The sequence below is a fragment of the Tupaia chinensis genome, unplaced genomic scaffold (genome assembly GCF_000334495.1).
Source record: "Tupaia chinensis unplaced genomic scaffold, TupChi_1.0 Scaffold143843_1, whole genome shotgun sequence".
NCBI lineage: Eukaryota > Metazoa > Chordata > Mammalia > Scandentia > Tupaiidae > Tupaia > Tupaia belangeri.
In genome coordinates this window covers 461,267-486,247 of record NW_006203694.1, presented here as the reverse complement: position 1 = coordinate 486,247, position 24,981 = coordinate 461,267, and the positions used below count along the sequence as shown (strand labels likewise).

The 24,981-nt window shown below is 39.7% G+C and overlaps 1 protein-coding gene, 1 long non-coding RNA gene and 1 pseudogene across 2 annotated transcripts in view; 1 reads left to right on the top strand and 2 right to left on the bottom strand.

The window, feature by feature from the left end:
* LOC114005469 (uncharacterized) overlaps window positions 1-22,768 on the bottom strand; it is a 58,572-nt gene extending 35,804 nt beyond the window's left edge. Inside the window, exon 1 of the long non-coding RNA XR_003547322.1 lies at window positions 22,692-22,768. This is a non-coding gene — a long non-coding RNA (uncharacterized LOC114005469). The remainder of the gene's footprint in view (window positions 1-22,691) is intronic.
* BRINP1 (BMP/retinoic acid inducible neural specific 1) overlaps window positions 22,694-24,981 on the top strand; it is a 157,882-nt gene continuing 155,594 nt past the window's right edge. Inside the window, exon 1 of the mRNA XM_027767028.1 lies at window positions 22,694-22,961. Within this exon, the coding sequence (XP_027622829.1) occupies window positions 22,744-22,961 (218 nt within the window). The 5' untranslated portion in view covers window positions 22,694-22,743. The remainder of the gene's footprint in view (window positions 22,962-24,981) is intronic.
* Window positions 23,289-24,803, bottom strand: LOC102469004 (methionine aminopeptidase 2 pseudogene; annotated as a pseudogene).

Genomic DNA, 24,981 nt, shown 5'->3' with positions numbered 1-24,981 from the left:
TTTCCCTTTCTAAACTCTCTCATCTTGTCAAATGAACATATTCCATCTGGTCCCCATTCCCCACAATTCACTGCCTGCATACAGAGTGGATAGTTCTGAGCCTCTAAAGGTGGGTGTCAGTCTTCCCAGGCCTGTTGAGAGTAGACCAGGAAGAGCAAGGCTGGCAGTGCAAGCTGCCTTTTCAAATCAATAGAGGGCTTTGTTTCCCTCTCTGCCTTTGACTGCAGCACTCCTGTTCCCTCTGCTCCCCAGCACATGCTCCCTCTCCCGCATTTAACTTCCAGCACCACAGCACACCCTCTCTATCACTTCTCTGGTGTGTTCCCCAAAGGCCCAAATGTCTCTCCACTCCTCGCTCGTATTACAGCATGACTGCTCTCAGAGTAATGAGAAGACGAATTCTGGAAGTTGACTTCGCTGGAAATGACTCTTGTGTTAAAACAAAGAAAAAAAAAAAAGTCTTACCAAAATAAAATCAATGTCTGTAGAAATAGGAGAGGATACTTGGAGAAGTGAAAGTAGTATGCAGAATGCAGGAGAAGCATAGCAATGTGGTCCATAATCTTGGTGTTCTGCCATTAACTAGCTGTGGGACCTTGGGCAAGCTTTGGCTTACTTTCTCATAAAATGAAACAGCTGTATTTGATTCTCTTTAAGGACCACTCAACCTAAAATATTCCAGAACACTAAGAGAAAATATCACCCAGAAATTTCTGATGAGTTTTCTTTTCCATCTCTACGTGATCTAGGTATAGTGATGACAATTAGACATGAGAAATGCGCAAATGTCTCTCCACTCCTCGCTCGTATTACAGCATGACTGCTCTCAGAGTAATGAGAAGACGAATTCTGGAAGTTGACTTCGCTGGAAATGACTCTTGTGTTAAAACAAAGAAAAAAAAAAAAGTCTTACCAAAATAAAATCAATGTCTGTAGAAATAGGAGAGGATACTTGGAGAAGTGAAAGTAGTATGCAGAATGCAGGAGAAGCATAGCAATGTGGTCCATAATCTTGGTGTTCTGCCATTAACTAGCTGTGGGACCTTGGGCAAGCTTTGGCTTACTTTCTCATAAAATGAAACAGCTGTATTTGATTCTCTTTAAGGACCACTCAACCTAAAATATTCCAGAACACTAAGAGAAAATATCACCCAGAAATTTCTGATGAGTTTTCTTTTCCATCTCTACGTGATCTAGGTATAGTGATGACAATTAGACATGAGAAATGCGAAAGCCAAGAGAATTTTACTCACATGTGTCAGCCTTGGCCAGAACTAGCTCTCTGGAGAGCAAGCAAGCCTAGTCTTGGGCCCAGAATAAGAATTCCCTGGCTGCCTAAGATATTAGCAATTCTTAAGGAAAGTCCTTCTCTTTCCTATGGGTCCTTAGGAATAAGGTAAACATGGAGAGTTAAGATTCTGTACCTCCTGAAGACAGAGGACTAGATCGCATGTACCTTTGAGCCATTTCTCATCATAGGACAGTACTGATAATCTCACAGAAAGCAGATTTCAGATTTACAGAAACAGGTGACCTCACCCTCTAACAGTTTATTGCCTGGTACAGGAGAGGTGTCAAATAAATACCTGTTTACCAAAAATCACAGATAACATAGTGTGTCATACAGTGCCTGAGTCAGAAGGCCCTCAGACATCTTTTACAGCCTTCAGCTGTTTTCTACACAGATAAACTGAGGTCTATAGACAGGATGGGCCTTGACTTAGATCACACAATGAATTAGAAACTAATCTGGGTCATGCACTCAGACCTTCTGAATCCCAGACCAGAGATTTTACACTGGCCAAGTCCCTTTGCACCGAACCATATAACTTGGCTCAAGCAGCCTTAAATGAACCATTTCCAGAGGACCTTCTGTGTTTTGTGTAAATTAGCTGAGCCTTTTAGGGGTGGCTCAGTCTGGAGCCTTCTCTCCTCCCGCGCTGACTTTTTCTGTTGGTCTCATTCAGAACACTATAATCTCACTCCCTGCTCTTCCGCAGCACACTGCCACCCCATCACTCACTCTAACAGACCCTGCTGAGCACCCACAGTATATCTGGAAGCCATTTTCTGTTTGGAAGTCTGTGGCGGTCAGCCAACATCTCAGTAATATTTGCTTTCCTAAGGCTTAGACAAATCTAATCCATTCACTTCCTTAGATTCTATCTCTCTTGTTTGGCATGATGTTTCCCCATCAAAGGCAAGCCAAGTTTCAATGTGGCTTCCCCCTCCTCCCTCTCTCATAGTATGTGAGTTTTCCTTTCATTCTTTGTCTTTTCACTTTTCTTTTCTTCTTTTGTTTCCTTTTACTTCTTTCCTTCTTTTCTTTTCTTTTTCTTTTTTTCCCTCCCTCCCTTTCTTCCCTATGTAGAATCATAGCCCAAGATGAAGTGGAATGTGGAAGAAACCTAAGATAATACCTAAGTTGATTTTCCTGATTATGTAGGTGCAAGGGACAAGTTCCAGAGATCTGAGGATCAGCGGCTTCAAGTCTTGCATCTACAGTAAGAGTAGGAATAAAGTATGATTTTGAGCTACCTAACTCAGCATCCTAATTCAGTTTAGTCCCATGTCAGCCAAACCTCATAGCATATTCTAGTTTATCCTCCCCAAATAACCATGCCTCAGACTTTATCTGAACCTTGTTGATTACTTCGGGTCATAGAAGGAGCATCTTGAGAACATGGTTGGGTAAGCATGCTCCCTCGATTCTCTGAAGTTGTGACTTTGTCTCTGAAGTGAAGAAACAGTTTCCCCATTGTGCTGGTAACACAGTGTTGTAGGAATCAGATGAGGTAATGTTTCCCCCTAGCCCTAAGGTGGTAGATGTATACCTGCTCCTGCTGCTTGGCATTATTGGCCTTCTTCCTTAAGCAGGAACTTTCAACATTTCAAAGTTGTATTTATTCTATAGTGAACATTTGGAACATCCTGGAAAGGAAGCAGGGATGGTATTTTGGGACATAGCATCTCTTTCAGAAGCCCTTCCATTTATCTAACTGCCTACTGTGTGCTGGGCCCCTACCCCAGCAGGGAAGCAGTGTGTTCTACATTTAGAGCTGCCTCTGTCAAGGAGGGTATGAGCTGCAAATAGAACAGGCATTTCCTTTGGAGTTTCACAAAAATGAATCCTTTGGGTCAAAGGCCCCTTAATCTGCAAAACACAAGCTGTTTGCCTGACTTGAGGCCTCAGCAGACTTCCTAGGCTTGAAGGGGCTTTGGTATGGAAAATGGTTTGTGTTTTGAAGATTAAGGGCCCTTTCATCTAAAAGATGCATTTTTTTTCCCCTTCCCTCAAGCTCCCAATGAAACACCTTGTTTCTTTTTGGCTTAAAACCTGCACACTTCCTTTCTTGTGCATAGATGGATTAAGTTGGACTGCACATTAACTGCCAATGAGATGGAGAGAACCTCAATGAATACCCTCCTCCTTCAGGACTAGCCTTTCTTTTAGACTCCAGATATGGCCAACCATCCCCATTAACACATTAAATAAATCTGGGAGTGTTTTCAGATGAGATTTTTGGATCTCACTTTCAGAATTTCTGATGAAGAATGGAGGGGGAAATGTATTTTTAAAAGTAAAGATTGCTTGGGACTCAGAAGTCATACTAACTTGAAGGCATCTGACATGGGGACCAGAGTTGTCAGCTTTGGTAGCTGACAGTGTAGTGTGAGTTAAAATCCCAGGCTTTGTTTGAGTAGAACCAGCATCAGACCTTACCTTTGACTCGTACTGTCCCCGATGTGACTTAGACAGCACTTACCTCCACTGACCCTCAGTTTCCTAATTGACAAAATGGAAATAATATTACCTAATGTGTCCATTAGCTAGCACCACAATTTACTACACCCTTGCTGCATAACAATTCCCACTACCCTATGTCAATTCAGTGGCTTTAAACCATTGGTGCTTATAGCAGCTCATGCACCAGGAAGTCAGGCAGGGCCAGCTGCTCTATCCCAATCTTACAGGTCTAGACTGGTGTACTCTCACACCTGTGGTTCAGTGCTGAGGGTAGGCAGGGGGACTCTATGCTAAGTTTGGCTTGGTTGAAGCATATTAACTAAACATTGACTCTGCGTAGCTTTCATCCTTCTTCTGAAACAGCAGGCACATCCTTGTGGGAGTAGCAGAAATACAAGAGGTTGAGAGGAAACCCACAAGATCTTTTTTTTTGAGAGAGAGTTTTTCTTTTTTTTTGCTATAGGGCGTGTGTGCTCGCCAGACAGAGAGAGACAGTGAGACAGAAAGTGAGAAATCACCCCCTAGGGGGGATGGCCATGCCGCAATCCCTTCTCCTCCATTCTCCTCTCGGGATCTTGGGCACACACGCACATGTGCCCGACGTGAGTTTAAGCCACCGGGTCTGGGACGTGAACCTCGGTCGACTACGTGGGAGTCCAGCGACATAGCCATTACGCTAACTGCTGGTCCCAAGATCTTTTGAGGTATAAATTCAGAATTGGTATGTTGTCACTTCTGTCTCAGTCTGATGATCAAAGGAAGTTATGAGAATGACCCTAAATTCAAGAAAAGGGGACTAGGTTCTACTCTTTAGTAAAAGGTCTGTAATACTACATGATAAAGTGCTTGATTATAGGGAAGGGTGACATTTTGGGGCCATGAAGTCATCAACCCTAACTATCCCATAGGTTGTTGTGGAGATCAATTGAAATAATGTTTGTAATGTTCTTAACATAACATAGCTCCTGTCATGCACTAAGTGTTCCTAATTTTGTTATTTTACTGTTACCATCATCAAGGACTCAAGGATGGTGGCTACAGGGCTGGCATAGTGGTACAGTAGTCATTTACTGCTCAAGTGATGCTGGATCCATATGGAAGGTGGTGGGTTTCATTCCTTGGTCGAGTTGCACATGCTGGGTGCATACATTCATGACCCTGGCTGGCTGGGAAGGGTGGGAGGATTGTGGAGTGAGACTCTTTTGAGAATGCTTGTCTTTCTCTGTGTCTCTTACTCTCATGAAAGAAATTTAAAAATAGTGGCTAACATTACTAAATCTAGAATTCTGAATCTAGCAACTCAGATAAGTCAACAGATACTCAGAGAGATGATGTAGCTCTTTCAAAAATCACAAATGTGAGGCTCACTGGACCCTTAAAGTCAGCTAATGCAATGGTGGATTTGCGGGGGCAGGGGAGGATTTGAAAAGAAACAGGAAACACCTTGGTTCTAGCTCATTCTGCTCAACCTTTCAACAATAGTGAGACATTTCTTAGAATTAAGCAATGACCTCAGTTGGCCCTGCCCATCTCCCTCCACAGCTACAATAATGTATATAACACTTACCCAGTGCATTTGTTAGAAATGCAGATCCCTATACCCTTCTTACTAGAGGTTACAATTCAGTTGGTCTGGTGAGGGATCCAAGAGATTTATATGAAGCATCCCTCATAATTTTAACCTAGTGGTCGGTGGACAACTTTTCGTGAAATTTGAGATAGTGCCAAGGGGAAAGAAATGTTTAATTTATTGCATTTTAGGATGATTCTGATATTAACAGGACTGGGTATTTTAGGGCAGAATGACAGCACTGGAATCTGTGGAGGCTTCCATCACCATGAGTGGTGATGAAGTAGATAGACTTGGTGATACACCATATTTGCTAAGGAATGTTCCTAACACCTGGAACACCCCAAAACCAGAGTCAGAGACAGGCAATCAAATAACACCAGACTTAGGAAATTTTATGTATATATGCAAATGTGTGTTGAGAAATTGATATTGTCTATTTTAACTTTGTACGTTGTTAGCATTGGAGAACCAAACTCGCCTTTTTGTTCATTTATTTTACCCTAATTTAACATTAAACAAATTAAGAAAACAAAAGAACAAAATCCTTTCATCAGCTGTCAAAACGCCAACCTCTCATAATTTGAGGTTCAGGTCTGGTAGAAACACCTCACTTTTTTTGTTGTAGGGCTCCCATTAGAGACGTTTTCATTTTGTTTCTCCAAGTCAAGTAATGGACTGATTATTAAAACTATCCCTCACACACAGAACTGGAGGTAGGAAAGAAATAGAATTCCAGATAAAAATTGATTACCGTCAAGCGTGGGGAATAAATCTCAGAGAGGCAAAGGTTCATGACATTTATCATATGCCAGTTTCCATGTTACACCTAAGGGTACAGGGATGAATTAGACTCTCATCTCTGGCATTAGGATACTCATTATCCAATGACATAAATAGAAATGTTACACACAGAATGAGATAGACATATAAATACAGACATGGACAAGTTTCAGTAAGGTCTCAAAGATGAGAATTTTCACTCTTACCATTGCTCATTCTTATCAAGAAAGGCCTCCACAGGAAAAGATATTGGAGATAAATTTTCCAGAGAGAATCAGAATCTTCTCTTAGAGACATGGAAGCATTTTATAGAATTTGCAAAACCTCAAAGTAAGATTTTTGGTATCCTAGAAGAAAGAGCCCAGGAGAGTAGGGACTGACAAGCTGAGTCTAGAAAGTAAGCAGAGTATAGATAAAATGTCTTGTTAAAGAATTTAGGCTCCATTCTGCAGGTGAAAGAGAGATAAGGACCAATTTGAACAGAGAAATAAAATAGCTTTGCTGGCTAAAGGCAGGGATAGAAAATAATGATTACCTCTAGTGCCTTTCTGGTTCTTGACTCCTGTAAGACTGTAGGAAAACTTGGCACCCTTTAATATGCTCATTGCCCTTACTCATGGCCCCTCTTTATGTTTCTGTGTTGGAAATCAATTGATCTTTGTCAGTGTGCAGTGGTCTGGAAAAGTATAAGAATGGAAGGCCATTTGGGTTCTACCACAAAGCTTTAGATCCAAGTCTATGTGCATCTCAGCAGAACCTAGGAAAAATATCACTAGTTAGTGGATTGGAGTACAGGTTCTGGAACTAGACTCTATGAATTTTGAGTTTGCTGGTGTCTCACACTAGCTGTTAGATAATGGGCAAATTTCTGAAGTTTTCTTGGTTTTGTTTTTTCACCTATTATGTAAATATATATATATACATATAATATTTTATGATCATATATATATATATGATATATATATATATATCATATATATATATATGCCCATATCTTCTTCAGGATTTACTTTAGGACAAAGTGAATTATGTATGTTTTCTTAAAGTAATCTATTGGTATTATCCCCATAACTGTTCACGAGAAGAATTAATTCATGCTCTATTATATGTTAGAAGTGGCTATGAAATCAAATAGGAGCTTAATTTTTTTTTGCAGCATAAGATTTTGCTGGAATGCAAGGACAGTGTGAGGAGTAGCTTGAGAGAGTGAGAAGAGGCAAAGCGAACAGTCTCCAAACTGACCATAGATGTTGAATCTGATTTTGTTGACTCCAGTGTACCGATACCTGCTTAAACACTCAGGTGTGTCTGCATCCTTTGGATTCCATAATTGTCACTGACAAGCAGCAGCTCAAGCTGTCTTTTTAGTTTATCATTTGGAAGGCACTGCATAAAAAGAGAAGGTCATTGCCCAGGAACTATCAGAGCCTAGGAAGTTATTATCCAAATGGATCTACCACGAACCTTTCAATTGATTGTATTAGTGACCTGATTGAAACATTAGGCCAAGGGTCAGAGCTTTTAATGAGTAAGTACTGGAATTTAGATTCAAATGAAAACTTAAGCATTTTATTTATTTGCTTCACTGAATATTAAGAATAGATTAACCACAGGGTAGAATTCAGAGCCATTAACTCATTCACACTCTTTTTAAATTTAACAATTACTATTATAATTTTTTTAAGGTTTTGCTATAGGGTACATGCACTGCTGCCAGAGAGAGACAGGAGAGACAGTGAGAAGGAAAGTGAGAAATCTCCCACCAGGGGGGATGGCCACACCACAATCCCTTCCCCTCCATTTTCCTCTTGGGATTTGGGGCATGCACATACATGGACCCGGCTTGATTTTCAAGCCACCAAGTCCAGGAAATGTGGTTGGCCATGTGAGATCCACCACTCCACCAGCTGGGCCTTGGGAGTACCTGTGTAGAGCATTTTTCATTTCTTTCTGCCTCCAAGCTTTACAATATGCCTCTGAAGAGAATGATGTTTTCTTACCAACCTCTGTATCCCCCCACAGCAGTGATTTTCAAGCAGTAAGTTGGCTTTTCATGATTTCATGATTTTTCTCACACTGGTCCCATGACCTGTAGTACATTTGTGAAGTTTTTTTCCTTTTTCAGTTTCCCTTCAATTGGCAAATTTCTCCTGAAACCATTAGCACCAAGTCAAATCTCAGCTCCTCTGAGAAGTCTTCTTGAACTGACTTCGAGTTACTTTTTTCTCTCTTTTACTCCAATAATTCTTTCAGGTCTCTGATAAAACTTAACCTTGTTTTTCCATTTGGATTTTAAAGATTAATCTCCATTATTTTCTTATGGAGCCCTAAAGCTGCAGACACTTTTTAAATTTATCTCTTTTTTTTTGGAATGGTTTTTGCTATAGGGCACATGTGCTCACCAGAAAGACAGAGAGATGCAGAGAGACAGAAAGTGAGAAATCACCCCCCAGGGGGGATGGCCATGCTACAATCCCTTTGCCTCCATTCTCCTCTCGGGACCTTGGGCATGCATGCTCATATGCCCGGCATGAGTTTAAGCCACTGGGTCTGGGACTTGAACCATGGTCGACTACATGGGAGTCCAGCAACATAGCTATTATGCCAACTGCTGGTCCCAACTTTTAAAATTTATCCCTAATTACCCAGTGGTTTGTCTAGAATTTGCAATCTCACACAATCCTAGACCTTGTGCTGATCTTCTGATCCTTGCTAATTTCCTTTATTTCCTATATTTTCATTTTGTTCCTTAGTTGTGGGTCTATCTTCCAAGTTTATAAATGTCTTTTCATGTGGAAAGTAATCTTCTCATGGCTCTCTAGTAAGGAGAAAGGAGAGACATTGGCTACTGCTGTTCTGCTTTTGCTTTCTTAGCCACATATTCTACATTCCATATCTCCGTTTACTCATGGCACAATCATGCTTTATTCTCAATGAATCTTCAGGTCCCATCCAACATGAAAACTATCAACCACTGTACTTTTAACTCCAATAGGAATTTTGAGTTCATCTCTTTATACTGCTCTCTTTCAAATTTTGAGACTCTTTACGTAAACATCTCTGCTCCTCTGCTGTGTTGACATTATTCTCTCATTCTCTTCTTCTCCCTCTGTGAATCTCTCCTCAATCTATTTCATGACATGTATTCCTCTTCTTCTATATATAAGCATTGCTCTTTATTTGTTTTTTATTTTTTTCCCCTTTACTCTTGATTCATACTTGTTCACTGGGTGGTCTCATCCACTCTCAGAGCTCTAACCCTCAGTGGTCCATAGTTATTTACAAATCTCTTCTAGTCCTCCATTTTCTTTGCATCTGAACTCAAGGAATCTGTAGCTTACTGGAAATCCTGACCTGAATGTTCAGTAGACTTTCTTGAATTCAACATATCCAAGAGGTGTAGCTTACTGGAAATCCTGACCTGAATGTTTCTTGAATTCAACATATCCAAGAGAAAACTTGTCGTCGTTCATCCACTCTAAATTCATTCCTTTTTTATTATTGTATATTATCATGAATAGCAATATCATAAATTTAATCTCTAAACCAAACCTAGTATTAATCATAGACAATTTTGTTTTCTCACACTACACACCCAGTTACCAAATCTTGCTATTTTGCCTCTCTAATAGTCAATATCTTATTTAGACCATATATAATCTAGACTACTGTAATCATCTCCTTCATGGTTTCTCATTTCTCCTTAAATATATCCACTATTCCTGTAGTAATTTATCTAAAATGGAATAACTCATCTAAAATAAACCTGGAGCAGAACTTCTGTGTTTTTTTTTAATCCTTTTTTTTTTAAGAGGTTTTTGCTATAGGGCATGTGTGCTCACCAGACTGACAGAGAGAGACAGAGAGATAGAAAGCGAGAAATCAACACCCAGTGGGGGGGGCCATGCCACAATCCCTTCTCCTCCATTCTCCTTTCTGGATCTTGGGCACACACGCACACGCACCTGGCATGAGTTTTAAGCCACCAGGTCCGGGATGTGAACTGCGGTGGACTACATGGGAGTCCAGCGACATAGCCATTATGCCAACTGCTGGTCCCCAGAACTTTTGTGTTTAAAAACTGTCTGGGGCTCTGGATGATTTTACAGGGCTAATCCTAGCTTTTAATTTATGCAGTTAATTTTTCATGAAATATTCAGTTAGCACATACCAGATGATCAGTTCCAGATACTGGACATACATAGAAGGCGAAAAAACACTCTCTGTTTTCAAGAAAATTCCGGTTGTGTGTGAAAATATGATTATCAAGTAAGTGACCTCATTTATATAGTTCTTGCTTTATCTCCTGCCATTCTGTGCCATTCCTGATCATCTTGAATGTTCCCTCTGCAGTAACTGGGAAGTGTTTGTAGATTCTAGGCTCGCACCATGCTCCTTCATTCATTTTCACATGCTTCTGTTCCAGCCCAAATGCAGGTCCACTTTTTTAGTCGCTTCATAAATGTCTCTGTCCTCTAAGACCACACCTGGATGTCATTTCCAAAAAGCTTTCAGTGACCTTAGTTTGGGGTTCCTTATTTCAAAGTCCTGGACATCCTCTGTGTTTGCCTTCTCATTACATCTTATTGAAATTACTTGTTTATATGCCCATCTTGTCCCTTGAAATATGACAGCCAATTAAAATAGCAGGGACTTAATAAATAATTGTTGAATCTTACCAAACTGGCACAGAATAAATACTTCAAAATATTTATTTCAGTTCCCTTTTTGAAAGATCTCCTGCAGAGACTGCTGATACTTTGGGGAGAAAGCTCAAAAGGCAGTTTGGATCTTCACATTTCCAAATTTAGATATTCACATTTCTAAATGCAACTCCAAATGCAATATTTATAAAGAAAAAGATGTGATACTTCACTTATCTTTTTATAATTAATTTAAAAATACTTAGGATCTCAAAAAATAATAAGTATCCTACATATTTCAGTTTTTGTTTAGATTTCTGTGCCCTTCTCTAGATTCAACATCTCCAGAAGTTTCACATTTAAGTTGAAATATTATTCATTTTCTGCATTAACATTTTTATAGTTGATTTGTGGTATTTCATATTTGTCAAAACAACAAAACTATAACTAGAGATGATGTGGTTGCTTTGCTTAATATATTAAATTAAAACCCTGAATCATAAAACTTAGTTAGAATTGGCTTGGGTTGAAGTTCACTTCTGCTATTTTTTGATAATGAGACTTTGGAGAAATAATCAGATTTTTTTAAAACAGCCCTCTGTTTCCTGATCTGCAAAATCAAAATAATACTGTGTATCTCATGGGATTGTTCTGTGGACTTAATGTCATGGGGCATAAGAAAAAGTCTTGCTAGTCTCTAGCAAGTAGTATGTGCTCAATAGACTTTTGTTCATTTTTATTATGTCATTTAAAATATAATGCGAAGTATGAAGAACATTATAAACTTGGGAAGTGGGGATGGGCATTGCAAAGAGAAGAAATAGCTTCAGTAAAGGCACTGGGGCATGAAAGTTTGTGGCATGGTCTGTTGGTGCAATTGTGGGGGAAATCTTGAGAATATTGAAGGTGGGATATGGAGGAGTGAAAGTAGGAAAAACATCCAACTTATAAACATTTTTGAATTAAAGACTAAGGTGTCCAAAGCGATAACTAGATTTGTTTAATTGAGAGACTGTCTTGGGCTGTCTGTATTTAGCAAGATCACAGTGGCAAAAAGTGGTAGGCTGAGCGTGGTGGAGATCCATGGAACAGGAAGACCAGTAGGAAGATGATTTTGATAGCCCAAGTGACAGTCATGCTCCAAATGGAATGACAGATGTCAAGAGAGCATAGAGTCCTGAAAGATGTTTCTCAGGTAAACTGTAGGAACTGGGGGCAGGGGTAGAAGGGTAGGATCACTCTGAAGACAGAAGTAGGATAAGACTGGCCAAGGCCGAGAATGACTATGACAAGAAAACAAAGTAAACTGATAAAATGTGGAGATGGTGGTGATGCAAACAGCGGCGGAAAAGAATGGAAGAGGGAGTTAGGAAAAGTTTCCAGCTGCTTGAAGGCATGATTTGGGACATTGTGTGCTTCACTTGTGTGGGGAATACTTGGAGTAGGGGAAGTCTGAGAGGAGAATGACAGGTTTAGTTTAGAATATTTTGAATTTGAGATGCCTATAAGATTTTCTAGAGTTGTTATGTAGTTAAAAAATAATAATCTAAAATATAGAGATTATAATAAACACTTATTATAGTATTGGGTCATGGGGAAAGTCATGACTCATTTTTGCATAGAAAAATACATCATGACTTTCCCAAGGACCTAATAGTTTCTAGACCATTTTTGGAATCACATACATATCAATCAGTAATCATTTTTGACTGTATACTTTTTTTATGAATGTATGTTCATAAATGATTTATACATATTACCTTCACTAGCTGATTCATCAGTTCTCCAATCCTCAAAATCCACTAAGAGCAAGAGTCAGCATTAATGATCGTGGGTATAAATCCATACTTTGATTAGTGTCCTGATCATCTTGAATCACTTTGTCCAATTCTTGGCAAATCTGCTTAGAGCTCACTGTTTTGATTTCGCATTTTGTGACTGGTCCTCTGCCACTTTCTTATTCACGCTTCCTCGAATTATTATCATTGCCAATCCAGTTTCCTTGCCACTTGCCATTTTAAGCCACTAACCCATTTTCTGAGAACTGGCTTAGTTAAAATCAGAGAATATAATCCTAAACTGTGTATCATCTGGCACAGATAAAACACAAGCCTTCACAGTACCCCGGAAATGACAGAAGGATAGAACCAGCCTCTGAATGCTGTGCATCTCCCACTCTTTACTCCAGTCCCATCAGTGACTTGTGACTGTCTTATTTTTAGGATGAATCTTGTATATCAGTAAAAACCAAGTATGCTAGAACTCTAGTATTTTTTCTGGCCTCGTATGTCCTCATTACCAAGTTCTAATCACATCTTTTGTGATTTTACACTGAGCTAAGTGTTTTCATATGTAGAAGTCTTCTTAGACTTGTCTCAGTCCTTGTCTAAACAGGATTTATGGGATAAGGTCAGAAAAAAAAAAAATCAAACCACATGATTCTTGTCTCTTGCATAAACTTACTCTTAGATTTAGTTCCCCTGACATTTGAATAAAAGTCAAGACAATGCTGAAATGTTTTCAGGTTACTATGAGAAATTCTGTTCATTTAGGGTCACTTACGGTAGTGTAGCTGCCACAGGCCACTCTGCAATGCTGGACCCATGTGGAGGATCAAGGTTTTGTTTTCCAGGTTGATTGTACACACAGGCTGTACACACATGACATGCTGATGAACCCAGATGGCTGGAAAGACTTTGGGGAGGATCATAGTGTGAGATTCTGTTGAGTGTGTTTCTTTCTACCTCTCTCCCTCTCATGGAAAATAAACTTAAAAATTTTTCTGTTCAACTTTACTCTCCAAATATAGTTTCTGTTCAGTTAATATATCCAGTTTAGTATATTACAACAAATATTTTATTTAAAATAGAAACTTCACTCTTACTCCAGATTCTCCTCTTTCCTCAAGTTATGATTATTTTATTTTCATTTTAAAAATGATCTTTAATAAATTGATTTATTTTTGACATTTAATCACCATGTGTTATTATAGCATACCAAATGGATTTTCACATTGTGAATAAACTGCCTATCAGGCCAGTAAAAGACATTACCATATACATTATAATCCCCAAGTTATGGTTTTAACATATCTCTTCCACCCTGCCAATCTCTGGCTTCTTCCCAAGGTGCACGGTTTGGTTAAAGATGGAAAGGTAACGAGGCAGAAAGAGTTTTCCTTAATTTGTACTTTTTAACCATCCAGCATCAGTGCTATGCAGGCTTAGTACATATTTAGTGCTTACCTTTTCTTACTTGTTGCATTTTTTGAAGGATCTTTGGAACTTCCCTTCTTCTTTGGGTCTCTGCTTTTGATTTCTTTGTTGTAGGAAAATGCATCTCCTTTCTACTGTTTGCCAACCACACCTTGATCCTTGGTAAATGGCAGGACAGTTCCAATTTCCTTTTTCTGGGATCCTATCTCCCTCTGTCTTGGGAGCTAGGGCAACCTTGCTTAGCTCTTGCTTGCATATATTCAAGGTGTGGGAGGCACATTCCTTAGATTTTTAAATTTTTTTTAAATTTATTTTTTTGCTATAAGGCATGTGTACTCACTGAAAAGACAAGAGGGACATAGAGGACAGAATGTGAGAAATCAACTCTCAGGGGATTGGCCATAGCAGTCTCTTCTCCTCCATTCTTCTCTCGGGATCTTAGGCACACATACACATGCACCTGAAATGAGTTTCAAGCCACTGTGTCTGGGACTAGAACCACAGTTGACTATGTGGGAGTCCAGCAACATAATCATTGCACTATCTGCTAGTCCTGACACAAATTCCTTTTATCAGTGAGTTACTACCACTCTTTGTGTGGTCTTGTTGAAGCTTGAGACAAAGGACTTATACCTTCAACCACCCTGTGAGGAGTGTAGGAAGTGAAAAGAAGGGTTCAGCATGTAAGCATCCACTCAAAATCCTCTCTTGGTTCTAGTGTCTTACTTTCTATGCTCTGATGTGGGTGAGAAGTTGAGATTATGAAAAGATTCATTTTGGCTGCCTTTTCCTAAGTCCTATAGGGTGATCATGCATCTCTCTTTTAAATACGGTATCTATAGGTAGGAGCTTCAGTTGAAACCAAGACAAAAATAGTTACATTAAAAAATCCTGTTTAGTTCTTATCTGAGCCCTGAGAGATGCTCATCCTCCTGTTTTGCCCAAATTTTTCAAATGGAAAATCTGAAGTGAAGAGGGGTTAATTAATGTGCACATGGTCACTCAGCTTTGTAGGTCTGTGTCTCTGGTAAGTTTTGTCTGGAGATTTAGGTTTGGAAGTTGAAGCCTAATAAGATCATCTGGCTGACCCAAGTTCAGGAGGTAACTCCTGTGGGCTACCCCCTCCTATTAGGTCATCAGCCCAGTTTGTCAGGAACTCTGGGGAGGAGGCATTCCCTTCTGCCCTCTGGCTCAGAATGTGGGCCATGGACCGACAATCCATGCAGAAAACTCCAGAGGATGAGCTTGGTTACCGAGCTGCTAGAAGGCTGTTCTCTCATCTTTCTCCTGTGTGTGTGCCTCGTATGTAAATAATTTACAATAGCAACAATTAGTGAATGTGCTCTGTGTGGGATGAACCCAATTCCCTTAATAACACTGCAGGCTTATATATAGCACAGTTCAGTCAAGGGCCCCACGTGTTCTCCATGCTGCAGCGTATGTCAGCAGCAACCAAAGCTCTGTGCAGCAGTGGGCCTGTGACTCACTGAAGGTCACAGGAGTTCAAGGGCAGCGCTCAAAATAGAACTAGCTTCTCTTTCACTTGCTCAAAACCTCGGTGACAGGAAATTCCCTTCGTGAATCTTTGGGAAAAACAACAATTCAGAAATGTATAGTGGGAGATATCCAAGGCTCTCTCTAGGATATGAAGTTGGGAGCGAGGGCCCTTGAACATAAGGATTTTTACTTTAGTGTGTTTATTGTTTGTTTATTGATTTTAGAAGCATCTTGTGAATGGACAGTGGCACCTCTAAAAGTAGTAATGGAGAGAAGGAGGGTTCTACAGTGTTGATGAAACGATGAAAGATGAGCAACCTTCCTGAGCGGTTATAGAACACATGGCGTTATTCTAGTCCCACTGCTAAATAGAAATAGGACTTGAGACACATTTGTGATTTCAAAGTTTCTAGCAGCTACATTAAAGTAGTTAAAAAGGTGCAGGCAATGTTCTTTTTGTTTTGTTTGCTCTCAGGATTTTGCACATGCACCCAGAGTGTTTTGTCTGGGACTTGAACTGTTAAGTTGGTTGGCCATGGGGGGGGTCCAGCTGCCTTAACCACAATGCCACTGGCTAGCCTCACAATTATTTTTTTAAAGAATATATTTTATTTGTCCCAATATCCAAAATAGTAATTTTCAGTATGTATTCAGTATAAAATATTGGTGAGATATTTTAAATTGTGTTATTCCTGCCAAGTGTTTGAAATCTGGCGTGTGAGTACATTATACTTACTGCACGTCTTGATTTAGATAAGGCACATTTAAAAGGCAGACGGTCACACGTGGCTAGTGGCTACTGGGTTGGACAGCACAGCCATCTGCTGCTCCGTGGGGTTGGGCCAGTTACTTAACCTTCCCGAACCTCAGTTTCCCCTCCCCACTGTATGTCAAATGGACAGTATAACCACTCTCTCTCCTTGTGCTGAGGCCACACATGCATGTTCCTGGAACATGGTAAATGCTTATTTGCTGCTTGCTTCTTTCCTCAAAATGCCTCACAGAAGCTAAACTGTGATCTCTCTGTGGAAAATGAAAATGCAACCTGAACTCTGGCTTATATTTGAGCCTGAATTGACCCTGACATTCTCTCTTCTCCTCCCAGTGACGTTTCTTTTTCTACAAGTATATATTTACACTTGCAAATGTCTCTGGGTCGTTTCTTAATTTCCATCAGGTCCCTGTTCAGAAATTCCCTTAGCAGAACTCCCTGTACAAAAAGCAGCACCCTCACTCTCAATCCCCACTGTTGTGCGTTAGTTTTCTTTAGTGCATGCTTTACCTAAAATTATTGCTCATTTGTCTTCTCCTATCTTCCCAATTATAGAAAATAATCTCCCTGAGGGCCCTGGCTGCTCTGTGCACTATTAAATATCAGCTTCTTAAGCAGTACCTGACACATCATAAGTGTTCCATATGCTAATGGATGAATTTAGTGAACATCCACAATGCTTTCACCTTAGTGAATAGCACAGAAGTGAGACACAGTCATGTGTTATGGCCACATAATGACAGTTCAGACCACGATGGACCCCATATACATCCACTGGCCCATAAGAGCATAATAGCTATGCCATATAGCCTAGGTATACAGTAGGCTATTCCATCTAGATTTGTTTAGGTACATCCTGTATTGGGACTAGCAGTTAGCGTAATGGCTATGTCGCTGGACTCCCACGTAGTCGACCGCGGTTCGGGTCCCGGACCCGGCGGCTTAAACTCACGCCAGGCACTGGTGCGTGCATGCCCAAGATCCTGAGAGGAGAATGGAGGAGAAGGGATTGCGGCGTGTCCATCCCCGCTGGGGGGTGATTTCTCACTTTCTATCTCTCTGTCTCTCTCTGTCTTTCTGGCGAGCACACGTGCCCTCTAGTGAAAACCTCTCCAAAAAAAAAAAAAGAAAAGAAAAAGAAAAAGGTACACCCTGTATTGTTTGCACAATGACAAAATTGCCTAACAATGCAATTCTCAGAGAGTATCTCCATCATTAAGTTATGCACGATTGTACAGGGTTCCTTCCTCAGGGACCTTGTTCTCACTCAGCACTCTACCACCCTGTGCACTACCCACGCCATCACTTTTTGCCCTCATCTATGCCCAAGGCCTTTTTTTATGTTACTCATTCTGTTGGGATTTTCCTCTCTTTATTTCTGCTTAATAAGCCTTACATGCTATTACATATTTAAATACCATCTCTTCAATGGGGTCCTTTCAGGCTCTTGGTCAAAAATAACCTCTCCACCCTTTTTATTTCCATTGGACTTTACTCTTCTGATACATTATTTATGTGGCATATTTCAAACGAAAATTGTTCTTTCATAAGTATGACCCCACACTGTATATACACATAAGTGATGTGTATGTGTGTGTGTGTGTGTGTGTGTGTGTGTGTGTATGTACTTAGAATTTTGCCATTAGGGAAGGTGCACTTGCCAAAGAGAGACAGAGAGAGACAAATGGAGGGAAATTGAGAAATCACCCTCGCAGCGGGAATGGCCATGACGTCCCTTCTCCTCCATTGTCCTCTCAGGATTTTGGGCACTCATACACACATGCCTAAAATTATTTTCAAGCTGCTAGGTTTGGGACTTGAACCATGGTTGACCATGTGGGAGTCCAGTACTTTAACCCCTTTGCCACCTTCTGGCCTCTCACTTCATATATTTTTAATCGACATAATAATTGTACATATTTACCAGATAGAATATGATTTTTCAGTATATAAATACAATAAGTAAAGATCAAATTAGGGTAATTAGCATATTTACCATCTCAGCTATTATCATTATGTTGTGCTGAGAACATTCAAAATCCTTTCCTTTAACTATTTTGATATGTCCATTAAATTATTGTTAACTATAGTTAGCCTACTTTACTATATATACTGGAATTTATTCCTCTTATCTGACTCTAATTTTATACTTGTTAACTGACATCCTTCTATCATCCTCCGTTCTTCTCACCATCTGGTAATCACTATTCTATTCTCTACTTCTATGAGGTCATTATTTTAATTTCCACATGTGAGTTATAAACATGTGATTTTTCTTTTTTTGTGTCTGGCTTATTCCAGTCTCATCCATGTTGCCTCGAATGACAGGATTTCTTTCTTTTTAGTGGTCGAACAGTAGTTAATTGTGTAAATATGCCATATTTTCTTTTCTTATTTATTTTTTTTTTGAGAGGTTTTTGCTATAGGGAGTGTGCGCTCACCAGACAGAGAGAGACAGAGAGATAGAAAGGAAGAAATCACCCCCCGGGGGGATGGCCATGCTGCAATCCCTTCTCCTCCATTCTCCTCCCGGGATCTTGGGCACGCACGCACACGCGCCTGGCGTGAGTTTTAAGCCACCGGGTCCAGGACGCGAACCGCGGTCGGCTACGTGGTTGGTTCCACATCTCATCTATTATAAATAAAGCTGCAGTAAACATTGGATTACAGATCCAATTTATGCACTAATTTATGTTCCTACTAGCAGCATTAAAGAGTTCCCCTTGGGGCCTGCAGGTAGAGTGGAGCTTAATATGCTAGATTCCCATATGGCCCACTGTACAGTTGGAGTCCTGAACCACTGGCTTGAAAATCATGCCAGGTGTGTGTGCATGCCCAAAATTCTTGGATGAAATGTAGGTGAAGGGATTGTAGCATGGGCATCCCCCTTGAGGAAGTTATTTCTCCCTTTCCCTCTCTCTATCTTTCTCCGGCTAGTGCACATGCCCTATAGCAAAAAAACTGAAAAAAAAAAAAAAAAATAGAGCTCCCCTTTTCCCACATCTCCTTGCCAGCATTTGTTAACTTTTGCCTTTTTGATGATAGCCATTTTATCTGAAGTGAGATGCCATCTCACTGCAATTTCAATTTCCATTTCCCTGACAATAAATGATGTTGACCTTTTTAAATGTACTTTTGGGCATTTGTAAGTCTTCTTAATGAAGTTTCCATTCAGATCATTTTCCTATTTTTTTAACTGTATTAGTTTTTGTTTGTTTGTTGTTGTTGAGTTCTTTAAGTCCCCTGTGTGTTCTATTTATGTTTTATCAAGGTCTCCAGAAAGGAGCTTGATTAGAACAGTTATTTTTCAACTTTTGCACCACTGATATATTGGGTCTAATATTTTTGTGGGGTGGTATTTCTGAAAGATGTTTAGTCTTGTCCTCTACTCACTTGACTCCAATAGCAGTTATTGATTCCAATAACAATGAGAGATTTCCTTTGGGGTAGTAAAATGGTCCCCACTTGGGAAGCAATGCGTTAGATATTTCAGATTTCAGCTAATTCTAGGACTGTAGGCTGAGGTCTCATTCTTTTGTGTGCACACATAGAGACGCACATGCACTGATGTTTCATGTATAGCTTCGTCTCACTATTGAAAGCTGCAATGTTCTGAATCCTGTTTCATTGCAAACAGTCTACTGCTAAGCATTCTCTCCTAGGCTCCCACTCTGCACCCACTCACAACAGAGACCGTGTCGAAGGGCTGTATGGTTGACATGCTGCGATTTCAGTGTGTTGCAGCTCACTGCCGAGATCTCTGAACAATTGCCTTCACTCCCTGCTTGCCACTCAGGTAGGCTCTGGTAGACAGTTTTGGCAGCTATAGCTATTATAGTTCTGCACTCAATATGTACAGCTTTGTTTTAGGCTCTGAATAAAACTTCAGGCCACAGCTTTTGCCAGCTTTTTCATGTGCCTTTCTTCTTTGCCCCTGACAGCTGGGGCTTGCAGTGACAAGTGGATTTTTGTAGCAACTCATGAAAATGATGCAATTGTACAACAGGGGGAAATAGCCAGAGGCAGGAAATCCACATCCTTCTCTTCTGCTTTTTCTGTCTTAATTTTACTTTACTCTCTGTATTTAGGTGGAAGAGTAGACAAATAAGATATCACGTTTAATCATATCCATGTGTGATTTCACAACTTGCAAAATGGTCACTGTATTATTATATGGAATGCATAAAAACAATTAAGAATCTGAGATCTAGAGAGGAAATGTGACTACCCAGAATTGCATAACTGGTCAACAGTAGAAACGTCTTTCTAAGGTTTATTCCAGTTAAAGGCTTAAACCCTAATATGTATAACACAAGATAACAAATACTAACATCCAGTTACAGAAAATAGGCAACTACTACTAAGTGGAAACAACCGACCTTTTCAAAGAAATAGAAAAAGAAAATGATCTTTGAGGTCATGACCTGCACTGGCTACTAAAGGATAAATAAGACTTGGTGAGGCAGTGGGGATATTGGGAATAAAAACACTCCCTAGCAGGGAATAATTCGACAACATTGGTACCAATATTCATCATTGTCCACCTTACCCTCATTATTCATGTTATTTGTTGAGTGCTTACTGTTGGGTCATCAGAAAAGTCATGATGTAGTTTTCTGTTTTTCTATGCAAAAATGCATCATGACTTTTACGATGATTCAATATATACCAGGTACTTGAGAGTGCATTTACATAAATAATCTCATTTAATTGGGTGTAAGTGCTATTGTTAACTACATTTTACAGATGAGAAAACTAAGACTTAGAGAAGTTCAATAACTTGATGAAAATAGTACAGTTTATAACTGATGCAACCTGGATTCAGAGTTGCTTTCTAATTTTTAAAATTTTTTAATTTAAAAAATGTAATTACTAGAAGGTATGTGTACACTCTCCAGAAAGAGAGAGAGTAGAAGGAAACACTCCTTCCATGGGGCATGATCATGACAAAATTTCTTTTCTTTCATTTCTCCATTCTCTTGGGATTTGGGGCAAGCATACACAGGCACCCAGGATGTTTTTCAAGCCATTGAGTCCAAAAACTCGAGCTATGGTCAGTCATGTGGGATTTGCTTCCTTCACTGGTAGGTTACAAGACTAACCCCAAAGTTGCCTTCTAATATGGAGTATGAGAAGTACTTATAGGATAAGCAGAGTGGTACTTATCCTATAATGCAGTGTTATTCTAGGAAATAGGCTGACAAGGAGTTGACCAAAAAAAAAACCACAAAAAAAAAAAAACAAACAAAAAACATGTATTTTGTTTACAAAATTGACGTAGTCTTTGGACCAGCAGTTAGCATAATGGCTATGTTGCTGAACTCCCATGTAGTCGACCGTGGTTCGCATCCCGGACCCAGTGGCTTAAAACTCACGCTGGGCACGTGTGCGTGCATGCCCAAGATCCTGAGAGGAGAATGGAGGAGATGGGATTGTGGCATGGCCATCCCCACTGGGGGGTGATTTCTCTCTTTATGTCTCTCTGTCTCTCTTTGTCTGGCGAGCGCATGCAGCCTATAGCAAAAACCTCTAAAAAAATTGACATAGTCTTGTCATTTCTCTTCATATCCACCTCACTAAGAACCTCTATCTACATAGGGTACCCCTCAATCTCAAGGATTTCTTTGACGAGATACCTCTGTGTTACAATACCTCCAACATAAGAGACCTCCAAGATCCTGCCTAACCCCTAGGCCTTTGGTTTCCCTTCTGAACATCAGGAAGTCTTGAGGCTTACAGATATCAACAGATGAATTCTTTGGTCACATTTTCCTGGGGAGACATTCCATTGAGCATTATAAAAATGCATTCTTAACAAACTTTATGAGCTCTTCATCTCCACATAGTCATGATAATAATTCACCTTAAGACTTTTATCATTCATTTGATCATGCAGAAACAAAGTGTATGTTCAGGGAACTCATGACTATGTGAGAAGAGAAGGGAAAAGGACTCTTATTTATTAAGTTCTTGTTTGAGAGGGAGGTTGTTTATGAGAATAGTAGGTGGAACTGCTGATACCTGAATTCTGTCCTCATGTCTCTTATTGACTGAATGAGTTTCATTTTGCATTGATTTATTTCATTGAGGTTTTTTCAACGTATATGCTTGGAACATTTATAACAAGCCAAGTGCCAAAATAGAGGCACTATAGCTCATCTTGTATTGTACCAAGGGACTATATTCCTAAGAGACCAAGTCCGTGCATTTTTATATAGGATGTGATCAGCAAATCAGGAGTATGGGCCCAGATCTTCATAGATTCTACACTTTTAATGAGAAACTACACTGATTTTTTATAAACCTTCTGTACACTTCTTAGATAAGGTATTATAAAGAAGATATATTAATGACATTTCTTCATTTCCTTTGTCTTTCTCTTTCCTTACTACCCTCATTCCTTTTTCTCTCCCCCTCCTTTGTTCCCTACGTTTTCCCCCTCTTTTTAAATTCTTTTCTCTACAGGACTCCACAGAATGGAGCAAGAATGAGAGGAAAAAGGCCGGCAGAAAAGCATGAACTGGAGGTTTGTTGAGCTCCTCTACTTCCTGTTTATATGGGGCCGTATCTCAGTGCAGCCCTCCCACCAGGAACCAGCTGGGACAGATCAACATGTCTCCAAGGAATTTGATTGGCTTATTTCAGACAGGGGGCCTTTCCACCACTCCAGGAGCTACCTATCCTTTGTGGAAAGACACCGTCAGGGATTTACAACCAGATATAAAATATACAGGTAAGATCTGAACTAGCCTTTTATTGATATTGTGCTTTGAGGGTCAGGCACTGGCTTGGCCTTTGCTGTATGAAGGTGTGTCTGGGTCAAGGAATTGTGCTCTTCTATAGGCTGTTTTCACTGTTTTATGTTTACTTGTTTTAATTTTGCACGAGAAGTTAACAGTGACAAGAAGAGAATCAAATAGCTAATATTTATTGCGTAATTGTATGCCAGGCATGACACTTAACATTTATTTTTCATTATCCCATTTAAACCTTCTAATAACCACTGAATATATGCTCTGTCTGTTTTTTCTGTGTTATATATTAGGTAAGTAAGCCTCAACTAGATTAAATAACTTACATAACTTATGCTATCTTTGAAGAAGGCAGACATGCCAAAGTTTTCATTGATGACATTTAGCAAGTGTTTTGTTCATGGAAGTCCAATCAGCACATGTCCATCATAGAAATTATACATGAAATGTGAACACTCAATATCTTCATGAACAACACCTTTTCCTGTTCCAACAACGTTTTCAATGACATATACTTCTCTTTCCTCTGTTCTTGTTGCCTCCATTCCTTTCACAATGGGCACTGTTTTCTCAGTATTCTGTATTACCCAATTGGATGTTCATTAAAATTATAGATTGGTTTCAAGTGATGTGTCTTTCCACCTATTTTAACTTCTTAGGATTCCAGAACTTTGTAGATAGCCACACCAATATCACATAAATGAACATAAATTCCAGCACACTTTACTCCAGCCTTAGTGGCATCTCTTACAACTTTTAATAATGTATCAGATTTGGGATTAAAAGACACAGTAAAAGCACAGTCAATAATCCTACAATTTATTTATGTTCCAAAATCTGTCTTATGGAGATCTTTTTTTTTGGACAGGTTTTTGCTATAGAGTGCGTGTGCTCACCAGACAGCGAGAGAGAGAGACAGAGAGACAGAAAGAAAGAAATAACCCCTGGACGGATGGCCATGCTGTCATCCCTTCTCCTCCATTCTCCTCTTGGGATCTTTGACATGCACGCACAAGGGCCCAACGTGTTTTAAGCCACTGGGTCTGGGACTTGAACTGTGGTCGACTACATGGGAGTCCAGTGACATAGCCATTACCCTAACTGCTGGTCCCCAGAGATCTTCATATTGTAGTATTCTTGGGTCCCCTGCACTGAGAGTAATGAGCAGCACAATTATTGAGAGAAAGTCCAGTAGGAAATGCCAGACTTGTATCTAATCCATTCTCTTTTATTAGCTCATGTGAACAGTATTCCAACTTCTCACAGCTTTCTATCAATGTCATCCCAAGCTTGATCCAGCTCAAAACATATTTTTTTAATTTATTAATGCACTTCTGTAGCTTCTCAAAAAAATCATTCCTAATCTCTTCACTAGCCTGATCTAATGCTTTCTTTTCTTCACTCTTAGTTCCCCAGGCAGTTGTGGGTCCATATTGTGTGAGTGGGTATTCACATTCTTGTCCTTTGAGAAATACACCTTTAGGACCCAGGTCATATGTTAGAGCTGAGGGAGGGTCTGTTTGAGCTTTTGATCCTCCCATCTTCTTTTCTTCTTCTTTCTAGTTGTTCCATCTCCATTACCATCTCCATCTTCATCATCATCTCTCTTTATTTTCCAATGCTTGATTTTCTAACTGCCTTGCTACCTCATCCACTGAGGCTCTTAATTCTTGCTCACGTTCATTTTTCTCCACTATTCTAGTTGCTTTAATCTTCTTTTTTTTTGCCTTTTTTTTTTTTTTTTTGGCTTCTTCTTCAGCCATAGAAGGTACTCTATCCTTCACATGGCCCCTGGAGGCCACTGTCTTCTCCTCATCTGCCATGTTACCTGTTTATGCAAGGGTGTGAGAAAGATCCAAGTATCTTGTTTTATTTCTGTTGTGTAAAATATGAGTAGAGACTCCAAAATATTAGCCAAAAAATGTAATTAAAGTACCAGTTTATTTGATGCAAAGATTTTTTGAAATCCATGCTTTTAAAAATAATACACATGATATGTGT